The sequence below is a fragment of the Anarrhichthys ocellatus genome, unplaced genomic scaffold, assembly GCF_004355925.1.
Source record: "Anarrhichthys ocellatus isolate YVR2014 unplaced genomic scaffold, GSC_Weel_1.0 scaffold5, whole genome shotgun sequence".
Classification (NCBI taxonomy): domain Eukaryota; kingdom Metazoa; phylum Chordata; class Actinopteri; order Perciformes; family Anarhichadidae; genus Anarrhichthys; species Anarrhichthys ocellatus.
In genome coordinates this window covers 6,906,320-6,932,703 of record NW_022280035.1, presented here as the reverse complement: position 1 = coordinate 6,932,703, position 26,384 = coordinate 6,906,320, and the positions used below count along the sequence as shown (strand labels likewise).

The following is a 26,384-nucleotide window of genomic DNA, read 5'->3' as shown; positions in this document are numbered from 1 at the left end:
CTTTATTTAATATTGTTTCTGACAATACTGGAATCAACCTTTTAAAATACATGCGTTGTGTGAATGAATGTAAATATAAACTCAAAACAAAGCACATCAGCTTTTTGTAGTCAAGTCTTGTGACATGGTTTGCAGAAAGGTGTTTTATTGTGAAAGCGCTTCCCGGAAGTGTGCAAGCTAGACTCTGGTAGTCGGTACTAGAAATGACCCACATGTATACAAGGTGGACAATAAGCATATCTTTGTGAACAAGGAGTTGTACATCGGAAGCAGACCGGCCTCCTCGGCTAACTGGGTGTCATTTTTCTATCTTCAACATCAAGCTGAGAAAACATGCCTGAAATAAAAGTAACACCACTGGGTGAGTAACGGTAACGCAACAGTGGGACGTTAGCATCCTGCTATGCTAGTTCCGTCAACAATAAATGAGTCTGTAACTTTTTGACGGTATATATTCGCTACAATGTCTGGCGCTCTTTGAGCAGTAATAACTTGTGTATTTTCTGTTGTGATGGTCAAAGACACCTTGTAAGTTTCACCCGTCACTGCCAGCAGCTGTTATTTTAGCTGGCGAGGCTAACTTAGTGTGTTTTGTTTTTTAAAGCTTTCTCTCAACTTCACTGTTCCCTCTCCAAGGTGCTGGACAGGACGTCGGCCGCAGCTGCATCCTCGTCTCTATCGGAGGCAAAAACATAATGCTCGATTGTGGGATGCACATGGGATACAATGATGATGTAAGTCAACTAGCTTGTATTTCAAAAGACAAATATCCTGGTAAGATAAACGGCAACATAAACATACATTTTAAAACGACTTAGCTAACACAAGCAAGTTGTTGTGCACTAAGTTGAAGCCTGACATAAAACCTTAGACTTTTGCCCCTTAATCATGATAACAACAAAGACAGCTGTGTCTGATTACAGAAATCATTGCATTACATGAAAGTTGTGCCATGCAGATTTAATTCTAACAGAATCATCCTATAAGGATGCTCATTATACAATCTCCACATACACCCATCTCTCGTTTCATAAATGTTTTTAAACACCTGCAGTTTCATCACCAGGTGGTTGCTTTAAGGGGTTTTGTTGGTCTGGCTAACCATCGCTTTGACATTAGAGTCTTTATAGTCTTGTTTTGAATGTATTAGCCTCAAAACGTATTTTTAAGACATATTATGAGTTTCATATGATTTGGACCTTGTAGAGAAGATAAATTACAGTCTAATCCCAATTAAACGCAAATCTGTGTTGTCATTGCAGAGACGTTTCCCAGACTTTTCTTACATAACCCAGAATGGGCGTCTGACTGATTTTCTGGACTGTGTAATCATCAGGTTTGTTGTGTCATTTCTCTCTCACCGATATAGATAGAATAAATAAAACAATCCGGTGTTGTTGTTTTTTTACATGGCTACCTGTTCCTTTCTCAGCCATTTCCACTTGGACCACTGTGGCGCTCTGCCCTTCATGAGTGAGATGGTGGGCTACGATGGACCCATCTACATGACCCATCCCACCAAGGCCATCTGTCCCATCTTGCTGGAGGACTTCCGGAAGATCACCGTCGACAAAAAGGGAGAAACCAACTTCTTTACCTCGCAGATGATCAAGGACTGCATGAAGAAAGTGGTACCTTTGAACCTGCACCAAACCGTCCAGGTGCAGTGCTCACGTCATTTTTGAAGATATCCGCCCATTAATCATTTCGGTTTCAGCTGCTCGTCTCTTTTGATGGCAAATCAAGCTGTTTCTGTTGTGCTGCTGGCAGGTGGATGATGAGCTGGAGATCAAGGCGTACTATGCAGGCCATGTCCTGGGAGCTGCCATGGTGCACATCAAAGTGGGATTAGAGTCTGTGGTCTACACGGTGAGTGTAAACAAGTCTGCACTGTATCAGAGAGGGAATTTGACAGACAGGTTCTCAGAATAATGTCTTTTCATTTTTAGGGAGACTATAACATGACACCTGACAGGCATTTAGGGTAAGTGGCCTTTGCTGTATATATTGATTATATGCTGGAGTTTATGCCTACAGTCTCTTCATCCTTGTGTTTGTATATTTGCAGTGCGGCGTGGATCGACAAGTGCCGTCCAGACATGCTCATCTCAGAGTCTACATATGCCACCACCATCCGGGACTCAAAGAGATGCAGAGAGAGGGACTTTTTGAAGAAAGTGCATGAAAGCATAGAAAGAGGAGGAAAGGTAATTTTCAGAGTTAGTGGAATTTCTGTGTTTTGGGGTGTTTACTTTCTGTCTTATATTGCATCACGGAGGGATTATTTTCAAATTTTAGTTTTCTCATCTTTTCAGGTTCTCATTCCAGTTTTTGCCCTCGGGAGAGCACAAGAACTCTGCATCCTGTTGGAAACATTTTGGTAGGTTTGTTCTTCAAAAGAAGTGAAATTCACATAAACTGTCTGTAGCTTATGTGAATTTAGCTTAAGCTATAAATAAGACAGCAAAGATGATAGTGAAAGTGATGTGTGGAGGTACTCACTGGTCCCTATATAAGTTATAACACATATTGATTTTCCAATTAAATAAATGTCTCTTAAATAGCTGAATTCATTTTACTACGCTTGATAGAATAATGGTGGTATTCTGTTTTAAACTTTTTTTATAACAAGTGCCGACTCATTGGACAGACACTCTAATCAGCTCCTCTCCTCAAACAGGGAGAGAATGAACCTAAAGGCCCCGATCTACTTCTCCACTGGGCTGACGGAGAAAGCTAATCATTATTACAAGCTTTTCATAACATGGACCAACCAGAAGATTCGAAAAACCTTTGTACAGAGAAACATGTTTGAATTTAAGCACATCAAGCCGTTTGATCGCTCCTACGCTGATAATCCTGGGCCGATGGTAAGTTGTTTCTTTTTCCTCCGATGTGTAAAAAGTTTAAATGGCAGTGAACTACAACAATGTGTGCACTTTCAGGTGGTGTTTGCCACACCAGGTATGCTGCATGCTGGCCAGTCTTTGCAAATCTTCAAGAAATGGGCTGGCCATGAGAAAAACATGGTGAGTCTCGAAGAGACAACAGAAGATGTTTTTTATGTTTTTTTTTGGTTTTTTTTTAACAACTAGTTCTGCCTCTTTTAGGTAATCATGCCTGGGTATTGTGTACAAGGAACAATCGGTCACAAGATCCTAAATGGGCAGAGGAAACTGGAAATGGAAGGGAGATCAACAGTAAGAGTTTTTAATTTCCCTTTCATCTCTGTCAGTTATGGGATCACAAAATCTGCCTACTTATGCCTTTACTGTTCACTAACTAAATAACGTGGTTATGTGTGGGACTATTCTTTTCTCCATAACTCTTGATAAAACCACAACATGTTACTGTTACACTTTTGTGTTCAGAGTAAACAAATGAGTTATAACATGCTTATAGATTGCTGCAAAGATGACGTTTTTTTGTTGGCCAACTCTGAAGTTAGCATTGCACTGGTTCCCTCCACAAAAAGCCAAAGGGACTTTTCAATTGAACTTTGGATTATTGCAGAAAATAAACTCTGCGGTAAACAAAGGTTTATGATACGAACACATTCTGTTCATTAAGATAATCTTCACAAATGAAGACCAGTTTTATGGTTTTTGAAGCATAAATGCAATCGGCAGAAGTAAAAAGCTTAAGTTAGGCTATAAACAAACTTAAACAAACATAATTTCACATCAACACCACGAAGTCAAAGGCGGATTACAGTTTGGCGTGATGATCTTTAGTAGTCTCAGTTAGTCACTTGTTAGCATACTTTTTTAAAACACGTAAAAGCTGCAAAATTCACGAGTGGGTTAGGTTATTTACTGACATTTTATGTCATAGAACAAAATGTTTAAATCTCTACAGCTTCTGTTAACCACAGAACTTATTTCTGGTATCTAACCAAAAAAACATTCAAGGACTCCATTGACTTTGAGACGAGGGAGTGCAAAAATGCCGACTCATTTCCGGGTTTTAGGACTCATTCCTGCAGCACTCTATTACTGAGATTTAGACAGTCTTTCTAGTTTGTTTTCACTTGCTTTCAGTCTATGATAAGATAAGAAGATATTTGTCTCCATATTTAATGAAACTATGAGAGAGAGAGTTCTCATCTATCTCTCAGCAAGAAAGCCAATAAGTGTGTTTCCCAAGAAATCAAACTACTCCTTTAACAATACCTGTTGACTTCATTTTCTGTGATTCTTACAGTTGGAGGTGAAGCTACAGGTGGAGTACATGTCCTTCAGTGCCCATGCAGATGCCAAGGGCATCATGCAGCTCATTCGCATGGCTGAGCCTCGAAACATGCTGCTGGTACACGGGGAGGCCGTGAAGATGGAGTTCCTCAAGGGCAAGATTGAACAGGAGTTCAGTAAGTGCATCTCCATCCACATTGATAATGTTAGGCCCGTTAAAAGTCATTGCTAAAAGTTTGCATGCCCACAGTAGGATAAGGAGAAGGCGTTGTCAGTGCTGTTAATGTCTTTTTTTTTTTTTTTTGAATGGCAGGCATAGATTGCCACATGCCAGCCAACGGAGAGACAGTGACTGTGACTACAAATCCCAGCGTGCCTGTGGATATCTCACTCAACCTGCTCAAGCGAGAGATGGCTCTCGGAGGTACGTTTTGTTGATTGTTAAGGAATTAGTTTGGTTTAATTCACAACCTAAGGAGTAATAAAATGGCACAAAGTTTTGTCTTTGGTCACGATGGCTTCCAGGGTGCCTATGCAGTTTCACTTTCACAATTCTGTTTATTCCTGACATTTGTTGAAGACTGAAGTGTTTTTTCAGAGTGGTGTACATGGCCTGTGTCACCTAAATATCATAACCCAAATTGGCAAATGTCATGTATGTGAGATGATAGACTGTAAAACCAGATACGAAATGAGAAGTGCCACCTATCAGGAAAGTACAATGATGGTTTTCCATCCTCTTTCTTGACTTTTTGTCTAGTTTCAGAATCAGAACCGCTTATTTTCCAAGGTATGTTGCACATACAAAGAATTTGACTTGTCTGAAGATTCTGACTTGTGTATGATTTATGTCGCTATGCAGGCACAGTAATAAAGTTGTTTGATAAAATCCAAAGTCTGGGCAATAATCACAAACACCTTACGCCTCAAATTTGAATATAATATCAGACTAATGTTGGTTGTATCGACCAAAAATGTTTTCAGTTCTACAATGTCTGAAACATTTAAAGTATAATACAAACCACTTCAAACCGCCGACCATTCATAACTGTTCGGACTTCTTCTTCCTGACGATGCGTAGTACAGCGGGTTGCCAGATCGTCAGGTCAAGTATCTGCTCTTTCTTCATAACAACCCGCTGAGATCTGTGAAAATATTGGCAGGGACAATCAGCAGCCCCCAAATCTACGCCGAAGACTTCTATCTGTTTGTTTATTTATGTTCTAAACCATTCTTGTGTTGAAGGGCCGCTTCCTGATCCCAAAAAGCCCCGTACCATGCATGGAACCCTGATCATGAAAGAAAACGTAAGTTCAAATACTTCTGTAAGTCTGTTGCTGTTTTACACTTTTTAAATACTTGTGTGACCTGCAGTCTAGTGGCAGATGATGGTGCAACTCCTCGTTGTCTTTCCCCGAGCACAGAGTCTGAAGCTGGTGTCGTCAGAGCAGGCCCTGAAGGAGCTGGGCCTCAACGAACATCAGTTACGCTTCACCTGCCGCGTGCAGCTCCAGGACCCGCACAGCGACTCCGACACGCTTCACAGAATCTACGCACACCTCAAGAGGTGAGAGCAGCACTGCAGGAGGAGGAGATTCACCGGGCCTCCTGCGTCCACTTTCTAATCTACTATCACCTACACCAGCCACTTTCTCGACTTTCCTCCATTGTCGTTTGTTTGCGTGTCTAGTTCATTTTCAATTATTTTATTATATTTGTGATATACTTCACTGCATTTTGTGACATGTAAGATACCATCTATTATAAACCCTCGTTTTTTTGCATTTGTCTGCTTCAGCGTGTTGAAAGGCTACACCATCCAGCACCTCCCCGATGGTACAGTCATGGTGGAGTCCATCGTCATCAAAGTCTCCTCCTCTGCTGAAGACGCCAACACCAAGGTCCTGCTGCTTTCCTGGAGTTATCAGGTAAAATATGTTCATCGTCTTTGCGTCACGGATTTAATTTTACTTTGTCATCTAAATGGTCTTTTAAAAACTTTGCACATTACAGCATAAAAACATAAACGCAATACCGAAACACAATAAGACAAGTAAACTTGTCCCAAGGAAACTGGCAGGTCAGATATAAGGACATTACAATACGTATGTTAAAATATTAATAATAAGTAACTGGTTTGTTTGTTTTTTACATTGAGAATGACATCAAGGATTCTTACTTCATCTGTTGTTTTAAGATGAGACTTTTCTTTTCCACTCAGCACCAAAAACTTAGCACTTTTTTAAAATCTTTATACAGGAGTAATTCATTGGCATGGAAATAAATATATATTGAAACAGATCCAAAAGGCCTTAAGTGGTCAGATATTTGTAGAGTTGATTGTAAACAAGCACCCACGTACTTATAGCTATCCACAATTTCCACTTTTCCTCCTTTTAACAAGGTCTGAGAGGGTCAACATATCCTTGGTTTTATAAATAGTCTCAGATAGTGATCATCACACCACCGTACAACCTCGCTAACCACAGGCATATCCGAAGAGTCAGTTCTGTGAAACTTTCAACCTCTGCGTCATCTGTTAATGTAATAAAAAGAAGTGTGAATAAGGCACAACCCTGTGGGGATAAATATCAGTCTTGCATGAGTTTTTGTGCCCTCAAGGTGCTTATTGAGACAGCTGAGCAGCAGTGGCGGCTGCATCATCCAGCCCTCCGGACAAATAGCAACGGGTCAAGTAGACCCACAGAGTCCATGTAGGATATTTGCATAGTCAATAAAAGTAGGGAACTAGTAACTAAGATTATTTGTGCAAAAAGTTAGGGCAACATTTGCTCCCTGTTATTTTAAATGAATGAGTGATGATTAAAACTGCCAGCCCACACTACTTCCTGTCCCAGATCCTTTTCGCCGCAGCACGTGAGTGCATTTGTTTTGGGTAAAACCTGGTCAGACCGCACCGCTAGCGAAATATCAGTGAAACAATGTTTATCTACCCTAATGGCCCTGAAAAAAGGTTGATCAAGAAGTAAAAACATATGTGGGCAGACAGTATGAGAGTAGGGGCTTTGAATTACAAGTAGAAGGTGGGGAAACCTTGCTGTTGTCACTGCGCAACGGAAGGTGAGTGGGTTCTGTGGCTTCATGTGCGCCGTGCAAAGCACAAAGGGTAAAATATAAACATGTCTGCCTCTTTGTCATATCCAAACATTCATTATTTTCAGCTGATCAAATATATTTTTCTGCCTTGTTATGTTATTTTATTGTAAACTGATTATCTTTGTGTTTTTTAGACAAAAAAAGCAGTCTGAAGCAGTTTTTCAGACATTTCAGTATTTTCGGACATATTCTAGACCAAACAATTACTTGCGAACATAATCTGTTGATTAAACGATAATGGTTCGACTTTTCGTCAATGCTTGTTCTTTTTTGTGGAATATCACATAGTTAACCTTTTTAGAGTGTATGACATACTGTGTGCAGAAACAAGGGGTTGCAAGTAGCAACTGCTTAATTTTAAGGTGTCATCAGGTAAAAGAAAATTTGGGAGCCGCAGTGACGTATATCTATGAGTTACGATTGAAAAGTACTTTTTGTCTGTCCTCTTCGATTTGTCTATGTACTGATACCTCTTTCGAGGTATGTGTTTATGTCAACATGTGTTAAAGTAAAAAATATGGTGCTTTGTCTTTCCTTCCAATGCTTCCGCTTTGACTTTATGTTTGTTTTATATTTGTTTTTGTTTTTGTCAGGACGAGGACCTCGGCAGCTTCCTATCAACTCTGCTGAAAAAGGGGCTTCCATCTGGACTCTGCTGAAATATCTTTTGTTCCAAAACTACAAACATTTGAAGGAAAATTCCCACTAAAAGTAATTCATGTACTCTCACTCTTTTGAACCTGGATTTGTGGAGGCTGAAAACTGAGGATTACATATTTGTACCTGTAAACTTTGAATTTGCTCTCTTCTAGTGTTGGGATAGTGATCCTTATTAGCCCATTCTTCTTTAAGTGATGTAGGAGACTCTGTCATAGACTCGTTGAGGATGAGGAAAATAAGAAAATCAAAGTCTGATTCGTCCCTTTTATTTTGATGTACAAAGTCAGTTTCAATAAACACTTCTTTTTTTTTTTTTTCTTTTTTTTTTTTTTTTAAATAAACAATGACTCGTATAAGGAGATATATTTACAACATGCATACACCGTTACCCTTCAGCTCACTGCAATGGTATAGACACCCCTCCTTCTCCGGACTCTTCCCCACAGCCATGCCATCTTTAACTGCCTCCATTTGCAGTGGCTGGTGGTGACGTAGTAAAGCACGGGGTCCAGGCATGTGTTGAGGATGACGAGCGCCATAGTGAACCGCCTGGCGTTGTAGATGGCGTTGGCCAAGTAGCAGCTCTGGATGACCTCCATCCGTCGAAGGAGGTGCAGCAGGTACACCACATGGTTGGGCAGGAAGCAGAGCAGCGTTATGGCCAGGATGGTGTAAATGACCCTCACGGCTTTTTGGGCTGTTTTAGTCCTTATCATGGAGATGCGCCTCGCAGCCAGCGGGTAACACACCAGGATGATCACGGAGGGCAGCAGGGAGCCAAAGATCAGGCACAGCAGGCTGTACACCGCCAAGCGCGTGTTCCACTCTCTCTTGGCGAAGTTCTCGAAGCAGCTGCGGCTTCCGGATCCGTCTGCGTTGGTTTCCAGGGGTCCCAGGAGGACAAAGACCAGCATAGCCACTACAATTACACACCAGAGCACCACACTCACAACCAGGGAGCACCAGGGGCTCCGCAGCCTCAAATAGCTGTGCGGGTGTATCGTGGCCATGTAGCGATCCACACAGATGCAAGTCATGAAGCAGATGCTCATGTAGATGTTGGCGAAGAACATAATACCAGTGACACGGCAAACGACATCCCCAAACACCCAGTTGTTTCTGTTGAGGTGGTAGTGGATCTTGAAGGGCAACGTGCAGAGGATGACGATGTCTGCCAGAGCGAGATTGCTGATGTAAACACTGAAGGCTGTGCGGGGTGTGGTCCTGAAGGTGAAGACGAAGAGGGCAGCCAGATTTCCTGGTAGACCTAAAACTAAAGCGAGGATGTAGACCGTTGGGAAGAAGTAGTACTGGTACTCTGCTGAGGGGGTACTGCAGTCGCCACCTGTCACATTCATCATTGCAGTGTTTTGTCAAATGAAAGTCAGTGAGTGTAGGTTGATTCTCATAAACGCTGCTGCATTGGTTACTGTGAAAAACACAAACGTGTTTCCATCCAGAGTTTTTCCACTTTCACTTTTTCACCACCTTTGACACAAATCTATTTTAGTCATTCTTTCTTTTATTTTGTTCCAGAAGCTGACTACATTGTTCTGTATTGTTCATGTTTCTGAAAACAAGGAAAACAGGGAGGACATTTTAACACATAGTAAACATTTACTCACACATGTAATTACTACTTTACATTTATTTAAAAAATAGCAGTGACACACTGATCACTTTTTAAAAACCATAAAAGTTACTTAAACTTACTGTAGCATTCACTTACAACTTTTCTGAAACATTAGATGAACATTAAATTCTTTACACAAACTAAACCTAGACTATACACATGTTGAAATAAAACAAAAAGAGTTTAGGAAAAAAACACTTACCAAGGTACTTCGCTTGACTACTTTGCTTTATCTCCAAATGCAGAAAGCTACACTGTATGTTGACAACACATGAGATAATAGCTTCGTTTGTAGCGGCACATTGGTTGAACAGCTCCTCTCTGAATACAGTGAGCATATGCAATGCTGCTCTTTGCAAAGGCGTCTTAATTTCCTGTTTCAGTGTACTGTAGGAGTGGAGTTTAGAGAGGGGCAGGAAGCCATAGCATGATGACACTAGAATATGCACACAGTCTGCTTTTACGAGTGTATTCATAATTTGCGTAGCTTGACATAATCACACAAAATGCACATAGAGGTCAAGCATGCTTCACATTTTCTTTTTTTGTTCTTCCAAGATTTCCACACACTGTATGATTGCTAATTGTTAATGAAGTTATTGCAAGATATGAATATGGATCTTTTGTAAACAAAATAATATCTTGTGCACATAACATCCATATCTATGTCCTCCAGGAGCTCGTGCTTTCTGTAATGCTATGATATAATGATATTTGTCACAAATCCTGTTGCATTATTAATATAGCATTAGGTTGGTAATTTGTAGTAACATTTCAGATACTCTTCTCTCAAATGAGTTAGTAAAATTGTGACTCAATACATTTTGGTATGGTTTGGCTCCAAAAAACTTAAATGTTAAAATTGTAGATGTGACGTATTATTTTGAAAAAATAAGACCGGAAGTTGTTTGAGTACGGCGGAACATGGAGTGAATTAAAATGTGTCAGTTAGATGTTTCGGTTTACAGGCGAATTATAATAATTTTATATTGCTAGTTAATATGTGCTGTAACAGCTAGCTAAAAGGCACAACTAGTTTAAAGTGTATTACTCATAGACTGTAGCTATATAAGAAGGTATTACTAGCTACACGATCCTGTTATGCTTGCCACCAAGCGAACCTAGCTAGCTTAGCTAACGTTAGCTGTTATCATTAACGGTAATGTAACGTTCATGCTCACAAAAAAAATCTGATACAACAGTGGATTTGTGTTTAAATTTTACTTTAGCGAGCGTCGTCACAGTAAACAGTAATTTTCTTGTCCAGTAATATTTAAAATATGGATAAGTCCACCGCGGTAAGCGCAGCAGGTGGAGAGGCTGAAGATAAATGTTATATCTGTCTGAGCCCCTTTGAAAAGCAAATAATAGCCTCTCTGGAAAACTGCCAGCATGTCTTTTGCATTGATTGTATACTCCAGTGGTCCCAGGTAAACATACACTTCACCTGTCTCTCCTGTCCAGCAAAATATGTCCTGTCTTTACCACACTTACTTTTATCAGAATGATATGTATCTTAAATTCTGCCGAGAAGGTGTAGCAATACCACTGGAAAGTTGACTTGTGCTTAAAAATAAGGCTAATTATCCCACCTTCATGGCTCACTGTTCTGCTGCAGTGACATATCAATAGTTCAATACCACGTCAAAAGACATTAGAGATTACAGCTGAATGATTAAGTGATTGACTCAGTAATTTTAATAATCAATTATCTCTTTTAATCAATTAAATACCAAACGGTTATCTGCCTCCAGCCTCTCAAATGTGAAGATCTGCTGCTTTTCTCTGTTTCGTATCATTGCACATGTAATATATTTTGGGTTTTAGACTGTAATCTAAAGCTCTCGCATTTTGACACAACAATTAATGGATTAATTGAGGAAAGATGATGAAAATAATCATTAATTGCAGCACTGTTACATATAATATATGTATGAGCCTTCACTTTGGCTTCACACTACCTTTTCTTCTCTCTGTACAGACTGAATCAAATTGTAAAACACTATTTTGTCAAAGCTGCAGGAGCATCACGGTTTTGTTGTTGTACAAATGTTGCTCCGTCTTGACTCCCAGACAGCCAACACTTGTCCCGTGGATCGGATCAGTTTTGCTTTCATCCACCAGAGACGGTTTCCTGGAGGGCCGATCCAAAACAAGGTGATTATTTTGCAGTGTCCTGAAGGAAGCTTTTTGAAACGTGTGGGCAGTGTTTGGGGAGCTAAACTGTTTGCGTTGTTGCTGCAGATCAAAGTGAGGACAAAGAAAAGGGAAGATGACGATGATGAGGAAGAAGAAGAGGGGAACAACACTGTTATCTGCGAGGAATGTGGACGCAGCGACCGCAGGCACCGGCTGCTAATGTGCATACACTGTGATTCAGGGTACGGCATTACAGTCCTCTCGAGGGGGATGTTGGTCTTTCATTTTCACTACATACTGGTGTTTATTTCAGTCATAGCAACAGCATTATATTCACTACAATAGTTAGTTGTACTTCACTGACTTTGACCACTCAAACTCCTACGGTCTCTGCTGCAGCTGCTGGGAAATATATGTTAAAGGTACTTAATCACAGTTGCACTTTTTGTTCCAGGTATCATATGGACTGCTTGACTCCATCACTAAACACTGGCCCAGAAGGTGACTGGATTTGTGCTGAGTGTGCGGTCACTCCCCAGCATACAGGTAAACCTTTGTTCTTAACTAAGTAGGTATCTGGCACCTTAAATACACACATAATTCTGTTATTATTTTGCAAATGAATTGATTGAGGAAATTGTAGCTGCCTCCTTCTTTAAAGGACCACACAGGTGTTTTTGTATCCTTTCATCCACACTATGGATAAAATAAAGGAACATATCTAAATTGTCTAAACACATGATGTGAATGTGTCCCTGCACAGATGGCTCCGTGGTGGAGGATGAGATCAGTGATGGAGAACTGACGGACCTCCTAGCTGAAGTAGATCAAACCTCATCTACCAGCAGTCGCCTTCGTCCCTCCACTGTAAATCGTCCGAGCAGCTCCGCTGATCGACGACACAGTCAGAGGATCCAGAGCAGAGCCGGCGCCAATCCCCAAACTTCCTGGGTAAGTTGAACATCACACTGAGAGAGTAACGTCTGTTTATCTCTACCCCATGTGCATTATTCATTTAGGTTACCTCAAGTAACTAGGGCAAAGAAAAACTCCTCAAGCTGTTTGTCAGATCCCCTCACTGTATGGGCACCGCTGTGGCATTGAACCACATTTCTTGCAATCAACCAACTGACACATGGTGCATCGTCTCTTGCTGTTGGTGTTTGTGGTTACTGTCTGAAACAAGCTTCTCTGCCACCTTGGGTTCATCTTTTTTAAGGTGGTAGAGTGCTGTCTTCAGGTGGCTGTAAGTAACTAAATAATCTTCTAGTAGAGACAACGCTTTGTTTACTCACTCAAGGACATCCGTGTGAATGTTTTTCCTCTCCTAACAAAGACTTGAGCTCAAGCCCTCTGTGGATACTCTTCTAGCTGGGAGTCCTTTCTCAGTGGTGTGTCAGTGATTAGTTTTCAGGTCATACTCAAAGACTGAGTTATTATTTTCAGCCCAGGGGTTTTGAATACTTCTTAACTTAAATTAATAAAAAAATAGGAATGGTTTGATCTGATACGCTGAGTCAATGGGGCAATAATGATCTTATCAGCCAGATACGAGTCTTTCTCAGTGTCACAATGAAAGTCAGTGTTTCTGAATTTATCCCTTTTGCGGCATATAAACACAATAAGACAGTTTAAGATATTAAAAGTGCTATACTATACACCCAATTCATAAAAAAGTAGATAAAAGGAAAGAAAAAGTGCAGCACATGGTGCATTATTATAATTTGATTGCACAAGAAGTTGCGCCTCATTTTCAGTAACCTTAAATATGTAGTACAAAATTCAATCTCCATAAATGATCTGTTTCTTGTTCTTATTCCCAGCATGTACCTAGATACCTGTTACGGGCAACAAAGCCTGCAGTAACAGCAGTTGAAGTAGCTGCACTTCCTCACAGTGACACCAGCAGTGCTGCGGTCTGTAAGTTACCAAGTGTTAGTTCACTTCCCCTTAGCTTCAAGAGTCGGTACATTATTTTATCTTCGACATCATCTGTTTTGTGTGTTTCACAGAGTTAAAGACAAGAAGGAAGCATTCTACGTGAGCTCCTGACAGCAAGAGGAGAGTTGTTGTTCAGTGTGTGTCATCAGTTCCTGATGAAGGCGCTCCTGTCATACATTACCACATGGTGTCAGCAGTGTGTTATAGACATGAACCTGACCAGAGGAAGAAGTTGTTTATTTCAGTAATACTGTTTCATCTTAAGTTGAATGTTTTTGTTTTACTTTAGTTCAAAGATAAGTCTGACATTCTATACTTTTCTTACTGTCAATAAATCCCATGAAAATACCATTTTCCGCCTCTCAGCACTGTATAACTAGCCGACCCGGTCTGTAGCATTCGGTCCATTAGTTACTACCGAAGAGGTAAATCTAACAGGAGTAAATAGTGCATTTATTTTCAGTGTAGGATTAATACTCATTGGGTGCTATAGTGAGTATTTATGGCAGCAGGATGGAGAATGTGGGATTAAGCCAAACTAAACTGCAGTGTGTGTGTGTTCATGTAAATGAAATGACCCACTGCAACATTGTGGCTCACCACCAACCACTACGACTAATGTACCACCTGCTGTACCTCTTCGGCCATAGCCGCTCACTTTTTAAATCGATCTTTTTTTAATCCGATTTTTTGTTGTATAATTAGATATAAACTTAATTACCTGCTTTGTAAAATGAGTTTCTTCAGAGTAAGCCACCTCCAATCTACAAAATACACAATCATATGTCGATATGTCCAAAGTAGAAGCTGAACGCAAGCATTTACAATAACGCATCTTTTTAAATACTGCATTTTAGAAACATGACTAAGAGTCTACAGCCACTCTCACCTCTGAGAAGCTGTACTTCCAGCGATACTTTGAGCTGAATGCTAACTTCGACATGCAACTTTTCTTACAATAATTTCTAATGCCAACATGTTGATGTTCAGCAGGTATTAACCATGTTCACAATCTTAGTTCAGCATTTATGCTAATATTAAGGAGCACTAAGCATTAATTACAGCTGAGGCTGGAGGTAATGTCATCATAATGCCGGTTGAACATTAATGTCTTTTACAAATTCCAATCAATGAATATCTCAATACATCAAACCTTTTGTGTCAATCCATTCAGTAGATGTGGAGATATTTTAATAGATAAGGGAAAACTCTGACCTGCTGATGACACTGATATAAAAGTAAGGGAGTCCCCAAAATCAGTAGGATTCATCCTCTGGGGAACATGAATGTACAAACTTTAATAGCAATCCATCAAATAGCGCTGGAGATATTTCAATGTGGACCGACAGACCGTGAAAGTGAATAACTATAAATAGCTCTTAGTCTAAAGCACCTTGAGCATCAGTGTAGTTACTTTGGTTCAGGTAGCACGGTTTGGGTGGACGAAGATCGTAGGTGGACCTAGACCAAATAAAGTATGTGAAGCAACCGGAGTTTCTGAGGCTCCTCTACTCTTCTGCAGGATTTCCTCATCCCTCCTCCAGCAAGCCCTAGGCCATCGCCTAGCAACACCAGCCTTTAGTCTCATTTCTCAGGATCTTGTTCAGCCGAACCCGAAGGTCTGTTGTTTCTGGTCATCTGATATTAAATCCCTCCTTTGATGTCCAAAATCTATTGTCTGTTGAATCAGACTGCCTTAAAAATCAGAGCCAGTTTCTGAGAGATGCAAGTAATCCTTCCACCAAAATAACTCTGATATGACAGTTCAGATATTATAGCTCATATGTATCAACGTTGATCTGTGTGTATATGTATGTGTGTGTGTGTGTGTGTGTGTGTGTGTGTGTGTGTTTTATTATCAGCGTGTGTTATGATTCAGTGGGCGGGTACTTAAGCCTGCAGCTCATCTTGCCCTACTTTTCCCCTCAAAACAATGGGCACAGTAAAAACAAATGTTCACCTTTGTCGGCCAAACGTGTTTGCTGAGCAAAATTGTTGAAATTAACAAAAATGTTCAAGACAAGTTTACACAAAAAAGCCCTCAGTTCCTTGTTTGTTGGTTTATCTCATGGCGATCACCTTACAATCACCAGAGAGCAGCTCCTCGTCGCTACTGTTTTTCACTTATTTGGGAGGTAATATGCTTAATCTCCACACTCTTTTGTCCGTTGAATATGATGCCAAAGCCAGGAGAACATTTTTGTTTTTTATATTTGATACGAATCTAGCTGACAGAGTGACACAGGCTTCCTGAATAGTACTTTCCTTTGTTGCTGTTCCAGCTTTGACCCAGTACTCACCCATATCCACACTTTATGGGGATCCTGTCACAGTTTCCCTCACAGGAATCACTGACGGGAACAACACACTGCAGAGTGGATGAGGAGCTGGGCCAGTGGGTGTAAAGCTTGTGACTCCTTTCAGTAATTAGGCTCAATCTAACACGATTAACACACAAGAGATGAGGTCAAAACTTCTAATGACTCGCTGAGAGTCTGTTTATTAGTAAAGTGTGTTCTCAAAGATTGACATGCTATGTGACCTGATATGGTGCTAATGAGTGGTTCACAAATACATAATTTGTTGTGCATTCATTTTTCCACACACGTGAATTCCCTAAATGTGTTTTATTCACCTATACTGTCATTAAAAACACGGTGAGACTTTAAAGGGATAGTTTGACTTTTGGAGAAATACGTTCAATACCACTCTTATGTTTGTACGCGGAATATGGAGCTAAAGTCAGGACACTATATGCTTAGCTTAGCTCGAAGCGTGAGGGAAACAATCAGCCTGACTCTGTCCAAAAGTAAAACACTTTTAATATGTCAAGTTCCTTAATTTAACTCTTTAACAGTTTATGTTGGCATTACAGCTTAACAGAGCCACACACATGGCTGTAGTCTTTCCAGGCTAGCTGTTTCCCCATACTTCCATTATTTATGCTAAGCTAAGCTAACCACATGCTGGCTTTAGTTCATATTATTTATGAAATGTATCATTCTGCTCATTTCTCAGAAAGAAGGGGATTTTGAGTACTTCCCAAAAATGTTGAAATATTCCTTTAATTAAGTCTTTGGTTTTCTTGTGTATTGTAGACCTTGTACGTTTTAAATGGGTAATATGGGTTCTGCATTTATGTAAGACCATCTACTTTTTAGAGAACCATTAAAACATATAGCTGAATTAAAAGCATGGACCCCCTCCACCTCCACCCTTAAGTTATTTTGCTGATGCAGTGGAACTGATGCTGGAAGTTGTAACACCCCCAGGAGCGATGCTTACAGCTGCAGAGGCAGAGAGGCACTTTGGCTTAGAGACATTAGCTACACTGGCAAATGTGCTTTGGCGGGGCTGCTAAATAAGTCAGCAGTGATGTTAGCATGACTGCAAACAGCTTCTGGTAAAAGGAGGGTTTCAAACCCAGAAAGGTCATGTATCATGGGCTTTTGTATGTGACCCAGTATGCAGAACGAGAATATGATTTATTAAAACGAGTATTATTATCACAACATGCGCTATCCTTTAGTTCAGTGGTTTGCAACGTCTTTGCTTTGACACTTGTCTACTTGTGACCCCTTGTCACTGATGTCTACTATCTACTGCTTATGACCAGTTCCACCAAAGACCTTGTTTTATTTGAGTATTTTAGAGGTATAATTATACAGTACTGCACATGAAAAAGCAAAGATTTGGTGGGGCAGACATTGGTTTTTTTATGCTTTCCGATCCAGTTCATCATCTTGTCACCCTCTATTTGGTTCCCGACCCCCACACTGGGAACCACAATTAACTATTTTAAAGCTCACATCTCATTCGTCTAAAACGTATATATTCTCCTCCTTTAACTGTAGAGAAGTCTGCAGAGCTCTGTCAAAAGCATAAACAGTATTTCACAAATACTACAATACTATGATGATCATTATAGTATGTTCTTTATACTTCCATCCATCTTCTAAGTACACTTAGTTCATACACACACACATCGCCACGAGAGTGAGTACAGCAGTCCTATGTCAAGATTAAAATTGATTTGAAATAGAAGAACATGGAAGACATGCATAATACAGAAGAATCATGCGGCATCTGTACATGCCTCATTGGTAGTGTCTTGAGCATTGCACCTGCAGTCAGAAGGGATAACATTGCAAGCTGTGTGCTCAGCAGTGCAACTCGCAGCTCTCTCCAGCAGCCCAAAGAGGGGAGCAAAAGTAGGTCATCCTCCCAGAGACCCACACATCTCTCTCTCTCTGGCTGTGATTCCACACTGCAGCAGTGCTTGTGTCTTCCATGAGAGGCAGCAAAAATGGGAGTCGACAGCTCCCTTCCTACTTATGTTTTCCTGCACAAAGGCAGACCAGCCTCGTCCCTGCTCCTGTGAGATGCCACTCAGAAAACAAAAGCAGCAGGAGGGGAAAAGTCTGATATGATAGCTAGGCAGTATCGACTGTAAATCATCTCGCTGTCAAGCACCCAATTCCGTTCATCATCATCGTGACTCAGAATCTGCCCCAAAAACCTCACAGAGTCCCAAATCTTAAAGCAATTGTTCGATGTTTTTGGGAAATACAGTTGTGCGCTTTCTTGCTGAAATTTAGATGAGTAAGTTGATATCACACTATCATATCTGGCTGTTGAATATTAAGCAACAGTGAGCAGCAGGCTAGCTTAGCTTAGCATAAAGACTGGAACAAGGGGAAACAGCTAGCCTGGCTCTTTCTGAAAGTAACAAAATCAGTAATGAAGGGTTGTTTTCTATCTGAATGCCCATTTAGGCACAGTGATGTTTTGAGCTAAATGCTAATGTTATCCTGTGAATTTGCTAACATGCTGATGTTTAGCAGGTGTAGGTGTACCATGTTCACCATCTTAGTTTAGCGTGTTAGCATGCCAACATTTGCTAGCACTAAACACAAGGTACAGCTGAGGCTGATGGGAATGTTTTTAGTTGTGCAAGTATTTGGCCATAAATCAAAGTATTGGATATTTTAAAGAAAAACTGACCTGGCGATAGCAATCGATAAAAAGTTAAGGGATCACCAAAGTTATTACAATTCATGCTAAAGGGAAACATAGACGTCTGTACCTATGATTTAATGTGCTGCTGCAATGGAATCTAGAACGGTATACATTATATGCATGTTAAGTCTGCTCTGAAGTTTCTCCAGCAGTGTGCACTTTCAGATCAGCCAATTGCTGACTCAACACATTCATAAAGAAGCAGAAAGTGCTTTCATCTCGGATTAGGTAAAGGAACCAGAGAGAAACAGAGAGGAAGAAGGGGGGATGGTGTGGAGAAAAAGACTGAGGTGCCGTTTTAGTCCCCACAGCAGTAAGACAAAACAGAGTTTTTTAACAAAGAAGGTCTGCAGCTGAAGCTGACGAGAATGTCATTAGTTTTGTAGGTATTTGGTCATGAACCAAACTATTGGACAGACATTGGACAACATTTTGTCCTGATGAAATGTCAGAGGATCACTGACGTTATTGCAATTCATCCTGAGGGGAACATGAATGTATGCACCTATTTTCATGGCAATCCATCAAGCAGTTGTTGAGACATATTTCTCTCAGAACTAAATATCATCCTCATGGTGGCCCTAGAGGAAAAGTAAGGGTATCACCAATATCAGTAGGTTGCATCGGGGAACCATGAATGTCTCTATAACATTTCATGGCAATCCATCCCATAGACATTGAGATGTTTTGGTCCGGACCAAAGTGGTTGACCAACAGACTGACATTGCCATCCCTTGAGCCACGACACAAGCATTTTAACACAACAAACCACTCCAACGGCTGTATTTTTCCTCTGAGATTCAGTTAAGTCAGACACCTCTGCTGACTGCTGGGAGTGGATGAGATCATCTCCATTCTTGGCCTGAGCCACAGCCTTTTCAAAGCCGGGATCGGAAGGAACAATGACGCTCCATGGAAGCCGGCAGTGAAATCCCAAGTAGGAGCTCTTTCTCCAAGCTTTCCCATTTCCTGTGAATTAATAATAGCCTTGCTGTAGGAAATTGATGCACTTTTAAGATACCCTCATTTAAATGCGGCACGGGAAAGTAGATAGATATAGCAACCCTCTAATGTGTTGAAGGTTTCTTTAAAGTGTTTAAGAATCAACCAAAAGTTTCAGAGTCAGGCTTTTACATTAATTACATTTTCCCAGCTTTCCCAACAGTAAGACAAGATGATCTGATATGGAAAACATACCATCAGAAGTGTGACAAATATGAGAGGGATGAATTTGACTGTTCAGAGCTGTCTCTGTATGAAGAAATCAAAGTGAAGCCACATGGCCGTCTGTCATTCACTGCTTTGAGTTAACACCCCAGAGAGGATAACATATCAGACTTCTCTAATGAGTATGTAGCTGTTATTAAAAATGATTTAGTTTCTTCTTTGAAAATGCAAAGAACAACAGCAATGAGAGTGACCTTGGTTATCAGCACAGCAACATATTTTTACCCGTAGTGGCTGAAACTTTTATTTTTGCTGTCGCAGTAGAAAACAATGAAAAACGACTGAATCTGAGGAGGAAATATCATTTTAGGATGAGATTGTTGCACATGTCGTATTCATTCAAATTAGAAGGAACGTGACGTCAGCGCTGTACTCATACCTCATGCAGAGGGCTGAACACGTGTTGCTTTCAAATGCTTTCGGGAAATCTGCATTTTCACGAGTTGTGTGCAAAACGACCTGTGTGCAGCTGTTTGACGGAATTTGATATAATCAGAGGTGGAAAGTAACAAAACACATTTTCAACATTTAAGTGATGTGCACATGAACGCATCAACAATCCTAATTTCATAAGATATATGGCATTCTGCATAATGAGTACTTTTATTTTTAGGGTATAAACATTGATGCTTATGGTTTTGACTTTATTTCTACATTGTGATATTTTTTACTAGGCTACTGATTACTTCTTCCACAACCGGCTGATAAATAAATGTGGGGGAGTAAAAAGTGCAATAGTTCACTCTGAAATTTGAGTTAAAGTATTCAGTGTAAAGTACAAGTACCTCCAAATTTTACTTAAGTACAATACAGGAGTAAATGTTACCTCCTTAGGTCTTGTTAACGGCTTCAACTTCTACGTCGCGTCTTTAAAAATCCGAGTTTAGCAGGAGTACATGAAGGCAGCACAGGGTCCAGGACTGACTGAGGCAGCTCCGGGTCCTCAGAGCGGGACTGAGTGAGCGACTGAACCGCTGCAGGAGCAGGACACGGCGGGAGGAACGGATACTTACACCTCTCTAAACCTTTACTCTACACCCGGGACATGAAATCCCTAGTTTAACCGCGTTAAAAGTTAACTCTCCAGCCCAAAATGACGGTGGATTTTGAAGAATGTATTAAAGATTCACCCCGGTTTAGGTAAGAGCATGGACACCTCTGAACACTATATTTGCTCGTTTTAATTGCTGAACGCAACAATGTATTCGCATGCAATACTTTGTTACGGTTTTCTGGTATTTCTGTGCGGGTTAATTCACATTATTTATCCCAGACATCGCATGCTATCTTTTCCCATGTGTCTTCTCTGATGTGTTGATCGTTGGACTTCAATCTCAGTGGGATTTGAATATCTTTATCCGATAAATGGGGTCTTTTGTTTTCTAATTGGTCTACAGTTCTGGAACATCAGTCAGATTTGTGAGTCAGTTCAGCCTGCATGTCAGTCATCTGTTACAGTAGGCATGAGGATGAGCAATGCAGCCGTATGAGTTGTCACATGGCCAGAGTAGGAGATCAAAGTCTTGTCTGTTGGTTCATTTTTCATTGCTTCTTCCCTTTTTTAAAAATATCATCCACTTGACCGTTAAAATGGCGTCCAGGAGAACACTGTAATCAAAAAAACATAGTCCTAATCCAGAATAATCAAAGGTAATGGATGGAGATTGGTTTCTGTATTGGTTTCCCTTATATAGATGAGCTCCTGCTCAAAGGGATGCAGTTCAAACTGGAGCTGCAACTAATTATTTCTCTTTCATTATTCATTCATCAGTTACTTGTCCGGTCTATAAAATGTCACAAAAAAATTCACCTCACAACTTGTCTGACTCATGAATGAAAGTACTGAGTATTTTCTAATTTAATTAAGAACTGAAGTGCAAAATAATCAGATTTTCTGAGAAAGTTAGTCTGTGCTTGTTATCATCAATTTAGACGATGTATTTGTGTATCAGGATATCTCTATGTATGATTTCATCACAGTGTGATTCCATTGAAAGATGATACATTATCATATTGAGTTATCGCCCAGCCCTACCCCAATTAGACATAGTTTTATTGTAACAAGCCCGGTTTCATCTTGAAAAAATGCCTCAATGCATCAAATATCTTTTACATCAAATCTTTATCTGAAAAGTACCAACAGCTGTCAAATAAACTTAGTGGACTAAAGTACTTTCTTCAGAAACAAAGTAGCATAAAATACAGTAAATACCACCAAAAAGTACACTTAAGAGTATTTGAGTAAATACTTTCCAACACTGTACTTGTGTGAGGGCTCCCTGGAGATAAAATCTCTGCTCCCAAATAAATCAAAGACTTCCAGACTTGGCCGCAGCACCTTAATGATGGCCATCTGGGTCGGAGAGAGGCACATGTCGGGAAACGCTGAGTGAAGAGCATTTGCACTAACCTTCTCCTTCCTTGTTTCACATGCTTAAGCAAGGAGGCTCCAAGCTGCATGCTAAAGAGTCATTTAGAGCTCACTGTTTCTTTTTTGTCTCTCATGAATGGGTCGATAAAGTTCCCTCTTATCTGACGAGCTGTGCGTGTGGAATGAAAAATATGCCTCCTGTCTCACTGTCTTGAGAGATGCTCCATGTTCCGTTATTGTGCGCTTTCCCTCCACTTTATGTTGAGTGTTTTATCTGCTTCTCAGGATGTTTAACTGACTAGAAGAGATGTTAAAAGAGACAAAGTAAACACATGTTCTTGGAAGCCACTGAAGCCTGTAACTGCGTTTTTTTTTTCAGAGAGCATTCAATTAGTTTCCTTTGTGGAGCTAAAAGCAGCGCTATGTTGCATTATGTAACAACCCTGGAGGTGGATGACTGGAAGGAAGCAGCACGCCCAGAGTACAGGAAAATGAAAGGCTTTTCACTGTGAGGATTAACATGACATGGCGCTTCCCACATGTGTAAAATAAAGGCCGGAAATCAGTTCCCAGTTCCAGCTCCATGCCAACATGATGAATAACCAAGTCCTGTTCAGCGAAGATCTCTTGAACAAATTCTATCTGTGTTTTGTTTCTATGGACACCACGACTCGCACAGATGTGAGTTTGCAACCAGTGATGCTCTCCACATCTGTTTTTGAGAACGTGGTTTGTGATGATTACACGGCTGCAGGAACTTGTGTGTTTGTGTTTGCTCTGGCACAACAGTGGCAACACGCAACGTTTGAGCTGTTTACTCCCCACTGACATGTTAGCTTGAGGTCGCACTCGCATACTGCTTCGGCTGTAGTTCATGTGAAGTATGCCTTTTTAAATCGGCTAACTTTGAGCACTTTAAAACACATTATATAGCTAACGCAGGCATTTAGCAACTACTTTTAGCTTTCGTGTGTGTTGTGATTACAGCTCCTGAACTGCCATGAATGCCTTTTAGTATTTATGCTGAACTTGAGAGGATTTTTCATGAACACCCTTTTCAACGGTTTTGCGTGGTTTTCAGTGGCCTTGCTGGTCCGTTCATGTGTCCGAGCAGTCCTCCAGCAGAATATAACTATTGTCCGGAGAGCTTCTTGCTTCCGCTGAGAGACTCTATTCTCTGGGTCTGAATGGCCCGGGGCAGACAGCCCAGATGATCCTTCCTCCCTTGTGAACAGCTGGGGGGTGGAGAACCGAGGCGAGGCCTTCATGGTGATGGGGTTTGTCATTGAGTCACTGTTCAGAGAGCCCCGACAGGCTGGGAATCCAAGGCCAGTGACCTATGGCGCTCACTGCTTGTGCGTCTCCAGCGTCTGTGAGAGAATGACTGGATGGACGGATTTGTGACACAAAGTCAGATGACAGGGGGGGGGGGGGGGGGGGGGGGGGAAAGTGGGGGGGGGGGGGGGGGGGGGTCAAATTCCAGGAGTTTCCTGGTATGAAGGAATGCAGAGCATGGAGTGTCTCGCTTTGCGAGACATGAATTGACTACGCTTGCTTAGTGGGAATATAAGTAGATAATAAGATATTAAGTCTGTAAGCTTTAGTCAATAAATACTGTATGTACAGCAGAAATGCATGCAGAGTAAAAAGTTGGGTGATATAGATGAAAATAGACAACAAAATGCAGTTTTTTCTGATGTTGATACACAATAGTATAATATGGTAAATGTATGAAAAACCATGTATAAAATGGTGAAATGTAATATAAAGTGCGTTGAAGACTTCTTCTACCGAATTCAGTGCATCTTCGTTTTGCCCGTCGGCTTTATGTTGTTCAAAAGAGTAATATACAGTATACATATTGCTTTTATACTCCGGACTGCATTTAAGAACATTTCTCACAGGCTGCCACTGTACTGTAGGGTGCATGCTATAGATCCATAATGGTACCAAGAACATCTGAAGTGAGCCCTTAAATCCTCAGAGTCCTGTTTCATTCCAAGCATCCTGGTTCATCTCGGTTCATCATTGTGACTTTTGGGAGGTTGGAGGATGTTTCTTGTGTTCCTGGAAGATCTGCATCTCCAGCTGCATGCAGCTGGAGGGGATTCCTACTGACTGACTGCGAGGTGTTGTTGCTTCTGCTCTATTTCAGACTGACCTCCTTCCAATTTTGAATCTGTGTCGTTCAGCCAAGAGGGCTCCTCCCAACAAGACTGTGACTTTAGCCATAAGGGGGGGGGGGGGCAGCATTATTGTTATTGAAAAATAGAAACACATTACTGATTTCCAGCTGGCCTCCATCACATCCATCAAGACGAGTGTTCTGTTGCATATTTAAGGTCTTACCCATAAAGCCTGTGTCCTGTTTGGCTTCGATTTAATGACCTCTGCTTGTGATGTCCGCATCAGACTCATTTAACTCCACCACCATCTCCCCCCACACTTGTGAGTTTATTCCGCTATTTTAATTTTCATCCGTGTGCTTGAATTAATGAGAAAAACGCGCGGTGACGCAGCCCCGTGGGCATTTCCCACCATTCTTGTTAAAGGGCCTCCTCGAGCTCCGTGCCCCGCAGCAAACAACTCCAGGTAATGAAAGTGACAGGGATTAAAGCAGCAGCGTGTAGTTTGACGGCCGCGCCTCCCTAATCTGGGATTGGCCCACATTCCCCCGCGCAGTCTCTGTGGACGGCAAGGTGTCACACCTGGAGGATTTAACATCCAATTCCGGTGTCATCCTGATGTGAAGGACTGCAAACAGTTGATACATATAGGGCAATATGATTTCTTAATCACAGCGTTGTGTTGCCCTCCCACTGAGGAGGCGCTGCGCCATTAGCTGGGGAGGCTTTCATCTCTTTAAAAGGAGATCGGATGAAGGGCTTTTGCCAGTTGGAGCCTGGGAGCTCACCACGCTCCAAAGCATGTAGGGCGGCTGCACATAGATTATCAGAGTGTGTGAAGGGACATGCACTCACAGTTGCCAGTTTATTAGGTACAAACTAATAGCGCAAACTAATGCAACAGTGCTGCAATGAATCCTCATTCATGACCTTTATAATGTTTACGAGGGGCGTTGATGCCACTTCATGATCATTTTGGAGGGTTAAGTTTGTAGATCATTTATTTATTCTACCCATAGAAACACCTGTCGGCAAAGCCAACGATATAACCTGTTGTGTTAGATTGCATTAGTTCTAGCCAGGTGTAGGCCTATCGGATAAACTGGTAACTGAGTGTATGTCTTCGCAGTAAACATAAACTCAATGTGCAGTGTGCAACAGATGCGCAAGTCTTCAGAGTTAGACCCAAACAGTCTATGGTTAGACCTCAGGAGGTGGATTGAGACCGCTCAACGGTTATAAAGGTCTGGCAGAAGTGGATCCTAATGACAAAGCATGGTGGGTCACTGGGTTTAGGCTTTGTCTGCAGGGATGAATGTGCTCGGTCTAATTTATGTGTTTTTTTTGTACAAATGAAACCGTTCTAGTTCTAGAGCCTCCAGAGAAGGCTCCCAGGTCCGGGTGTTGTGTAATGCTTGATCAGAACCGGTTTGTGAGACTCGTTGTATGACCGCAAAATGGCCACATATGAAGGCAGAGTGAAAACTAGCGAGAGAAGCAAATATCATTCCCTTTTTTCTCTCACTCACTACTCTAGAAACTTAGCATTTTACCATACAGTTGGCAGCAAACAGAAATTTCCGACACAGAATCATTGTTACTTTTCTTCATCACTATCATGTGTAGAGTTACACAAATGTGGCGGATTGCATTATGGGATTGTACATGCCATCGACACTTTATGGTTGTTGTTGTTGTTGTTTTTAAATGCTAAAAATTGAGGGCACTCAATAGTAAATAAGGAGATGCAGCCTATATGAAGTAAAATTATCAATTAAGCCAAATCCCAGTTTGTCAAATGAAGCGTCGCTCCGTTATATGCTTTCTACTGGTCGCCTTTTGAAAGTCATATACAAAGTGTTTTAATTTTTGAAATGATTCAGGTTGTAGAGATGGCAGAACATGAGGTCATGGACCTTTTTATTAATTTATACAGTGCTGCATAATATATTATACTGTCT

The 26,384-nt window shown here is 41.0% G+C and overlaps 4 protein-coding genes across 6 annotated transcripts in view; 3 read left to right on the top strand and 1 right to left on the bottom strand.

The window, feature by feature from the left end:
* The first annotated feature begins 182 nt into the window (after nt 1-182).
* ints11 (integrator complex subunit 11) lies at nt 183-8,288 on the top strand. The gene is made up of 17 exons (XM_031845544.1): nt 183-361; nt 637-734; nt 1,263-1,336; nt 1,433-1,661; nt 1,771-1,869; nt 1,950-1,984; nt 2,069-2,207; nt 2,316-2,380; nt 2,681-2,870; nt 2,946-3,029; nt 3,111-3,200; nt 4,204-4,366; nt 4,504-4,614; nt 5,436-5,497; nt 5,615-5,757; nt 5,989-6,118; nt 7,901-8,288. Exons 1-17 carry the CDS (start codon nt 334-336, stop codon nt 7,964-7,966), a joined length of 1,806 nt encoding a protein of 601 aa, XP_031701404.1. The 5' UTR covers nt 183-333; the 3' UTR covers nt 7,967-8,288.
* Nucleotides 8,249-9,965, bottom strand: LOC116382467 (lysophosphatidic acid receptor 6). Its single transcript, XM_031845545.1, has 2 exons — nt 9,803-9,965; nt 8,249-9,537 (listed from the first exon to the last, which is right to left on the bottom strand). The coding sequence occupies exon 2, from the start codon at nt 9,326-9,328 to the stop codon at nt 8,360-8,362; it is 969 nt and encodes a 322-aa protein (XP_031701405.1). The 5' UTR covers nt 9,329-9,537; nt 9,803-9,965; the 3' UTR covers nt 8,249-8,359.
* A 550-nt stretch (nt 9,966-10,515) lies between these two features.
* On the top strand, nt 10,516-15,721 carry LOC116382468 (PHD and RING finger domain-containing protein 1-like). Its single transcript, XM_031845546.1, has 7 exons — nt 10,516-11,030; nt 11,674-11,757; nt 11,845-11,981; nt 12,194-12,285; nt 12,503-12,690; nt 13,563-13,659; nt 13,752-15,721. Coding segments are annotated over exons 1-7 (750 nt in total). The 5' UTR covers nt 10,516-10,880; the 3' UTR covers nt 13,754-15,721.
* A 5,156-nt stretch (nt 15,722-20,877) lies between these two features.
* Nucleotides 20,878-26,384, top strand: part of acap3a (ArfGAP with coiled-coil, ankyrin repeat and PH domains 3a) — a 63,344-nt gene continuing 57,837 nt past the window's right edge. For all 3 annotated transcript variants that reach the window (XM_031845829.1, XM_031845830.1, XM_031845828.1), the window contains exon 1: nt 20,878-21,066. In XM_031845829.1, the coding sequence (XP_031701689.1) occupies nt 21,020-21,066 (47 nt within the window). In that variant the 5' untranslated portion in view covers nt 20,878-21,019. The remainder of the gene's footprint in view (nt 21,067-26,384) is intronic.

What these genes read in the sequence shown, in the direction of transcription:
- ints11 (XM_031845544.1), top strand. Translation starts at nt 334, where the DNA reads ATGCCTGAAATAAAAGTAACACCACTGG. An exon ending in ACACCTGACAGGCATTTAGG is followed by an intron (nt 1,985 to 2,068) that starts GTAAGTGGCCTT and finishes GTATATTTGCAG; the next exon opens with TGCGGCGTGGATCGACAAGT. An exon ending in CAAGATTGAACAGGAGTTCA is followed by an intron (nt 4,367 to 4,503) that starts GTAAGTGCATCT and finishes TTTGAATGGCAG; the next exon opens with GCATAGATTGCCACATGCCA.
- LOC116382467 (XM_031845545.1), bottom strand. Translation starts at nt 9,328, where the DNA reads ATGATGAATGTGACAGGTGGCGACTGCAGTACCCCCTCAGCAGAGTAC.
- LOC116382468 (XM_031845546.1), top strand. Translation starts at nt 10,881, where the DNA reads ATGGATAAGTCCACCGCGGTAAGCGCAGCAGGTGGAGAGGCTGAAGAT. An exon ending in GTATACTCCAGTGGTCCCAG is followed by an intron (nt 11,031 to 11,673) that starts GTAAACATACAC and finishes CTTGACTCCCAG; the next exon opens with ACAGCCAACACTTGTCCCGT. An exon ending in CCAATCCCCAAACTTCCTGG is followed by an intron (nt 12,691 to 13,562) that starts GTAAGTTGAACA and finishes TCTTATTCCCAG; the next exon opens with CATGTACCTAGATACCTGTT.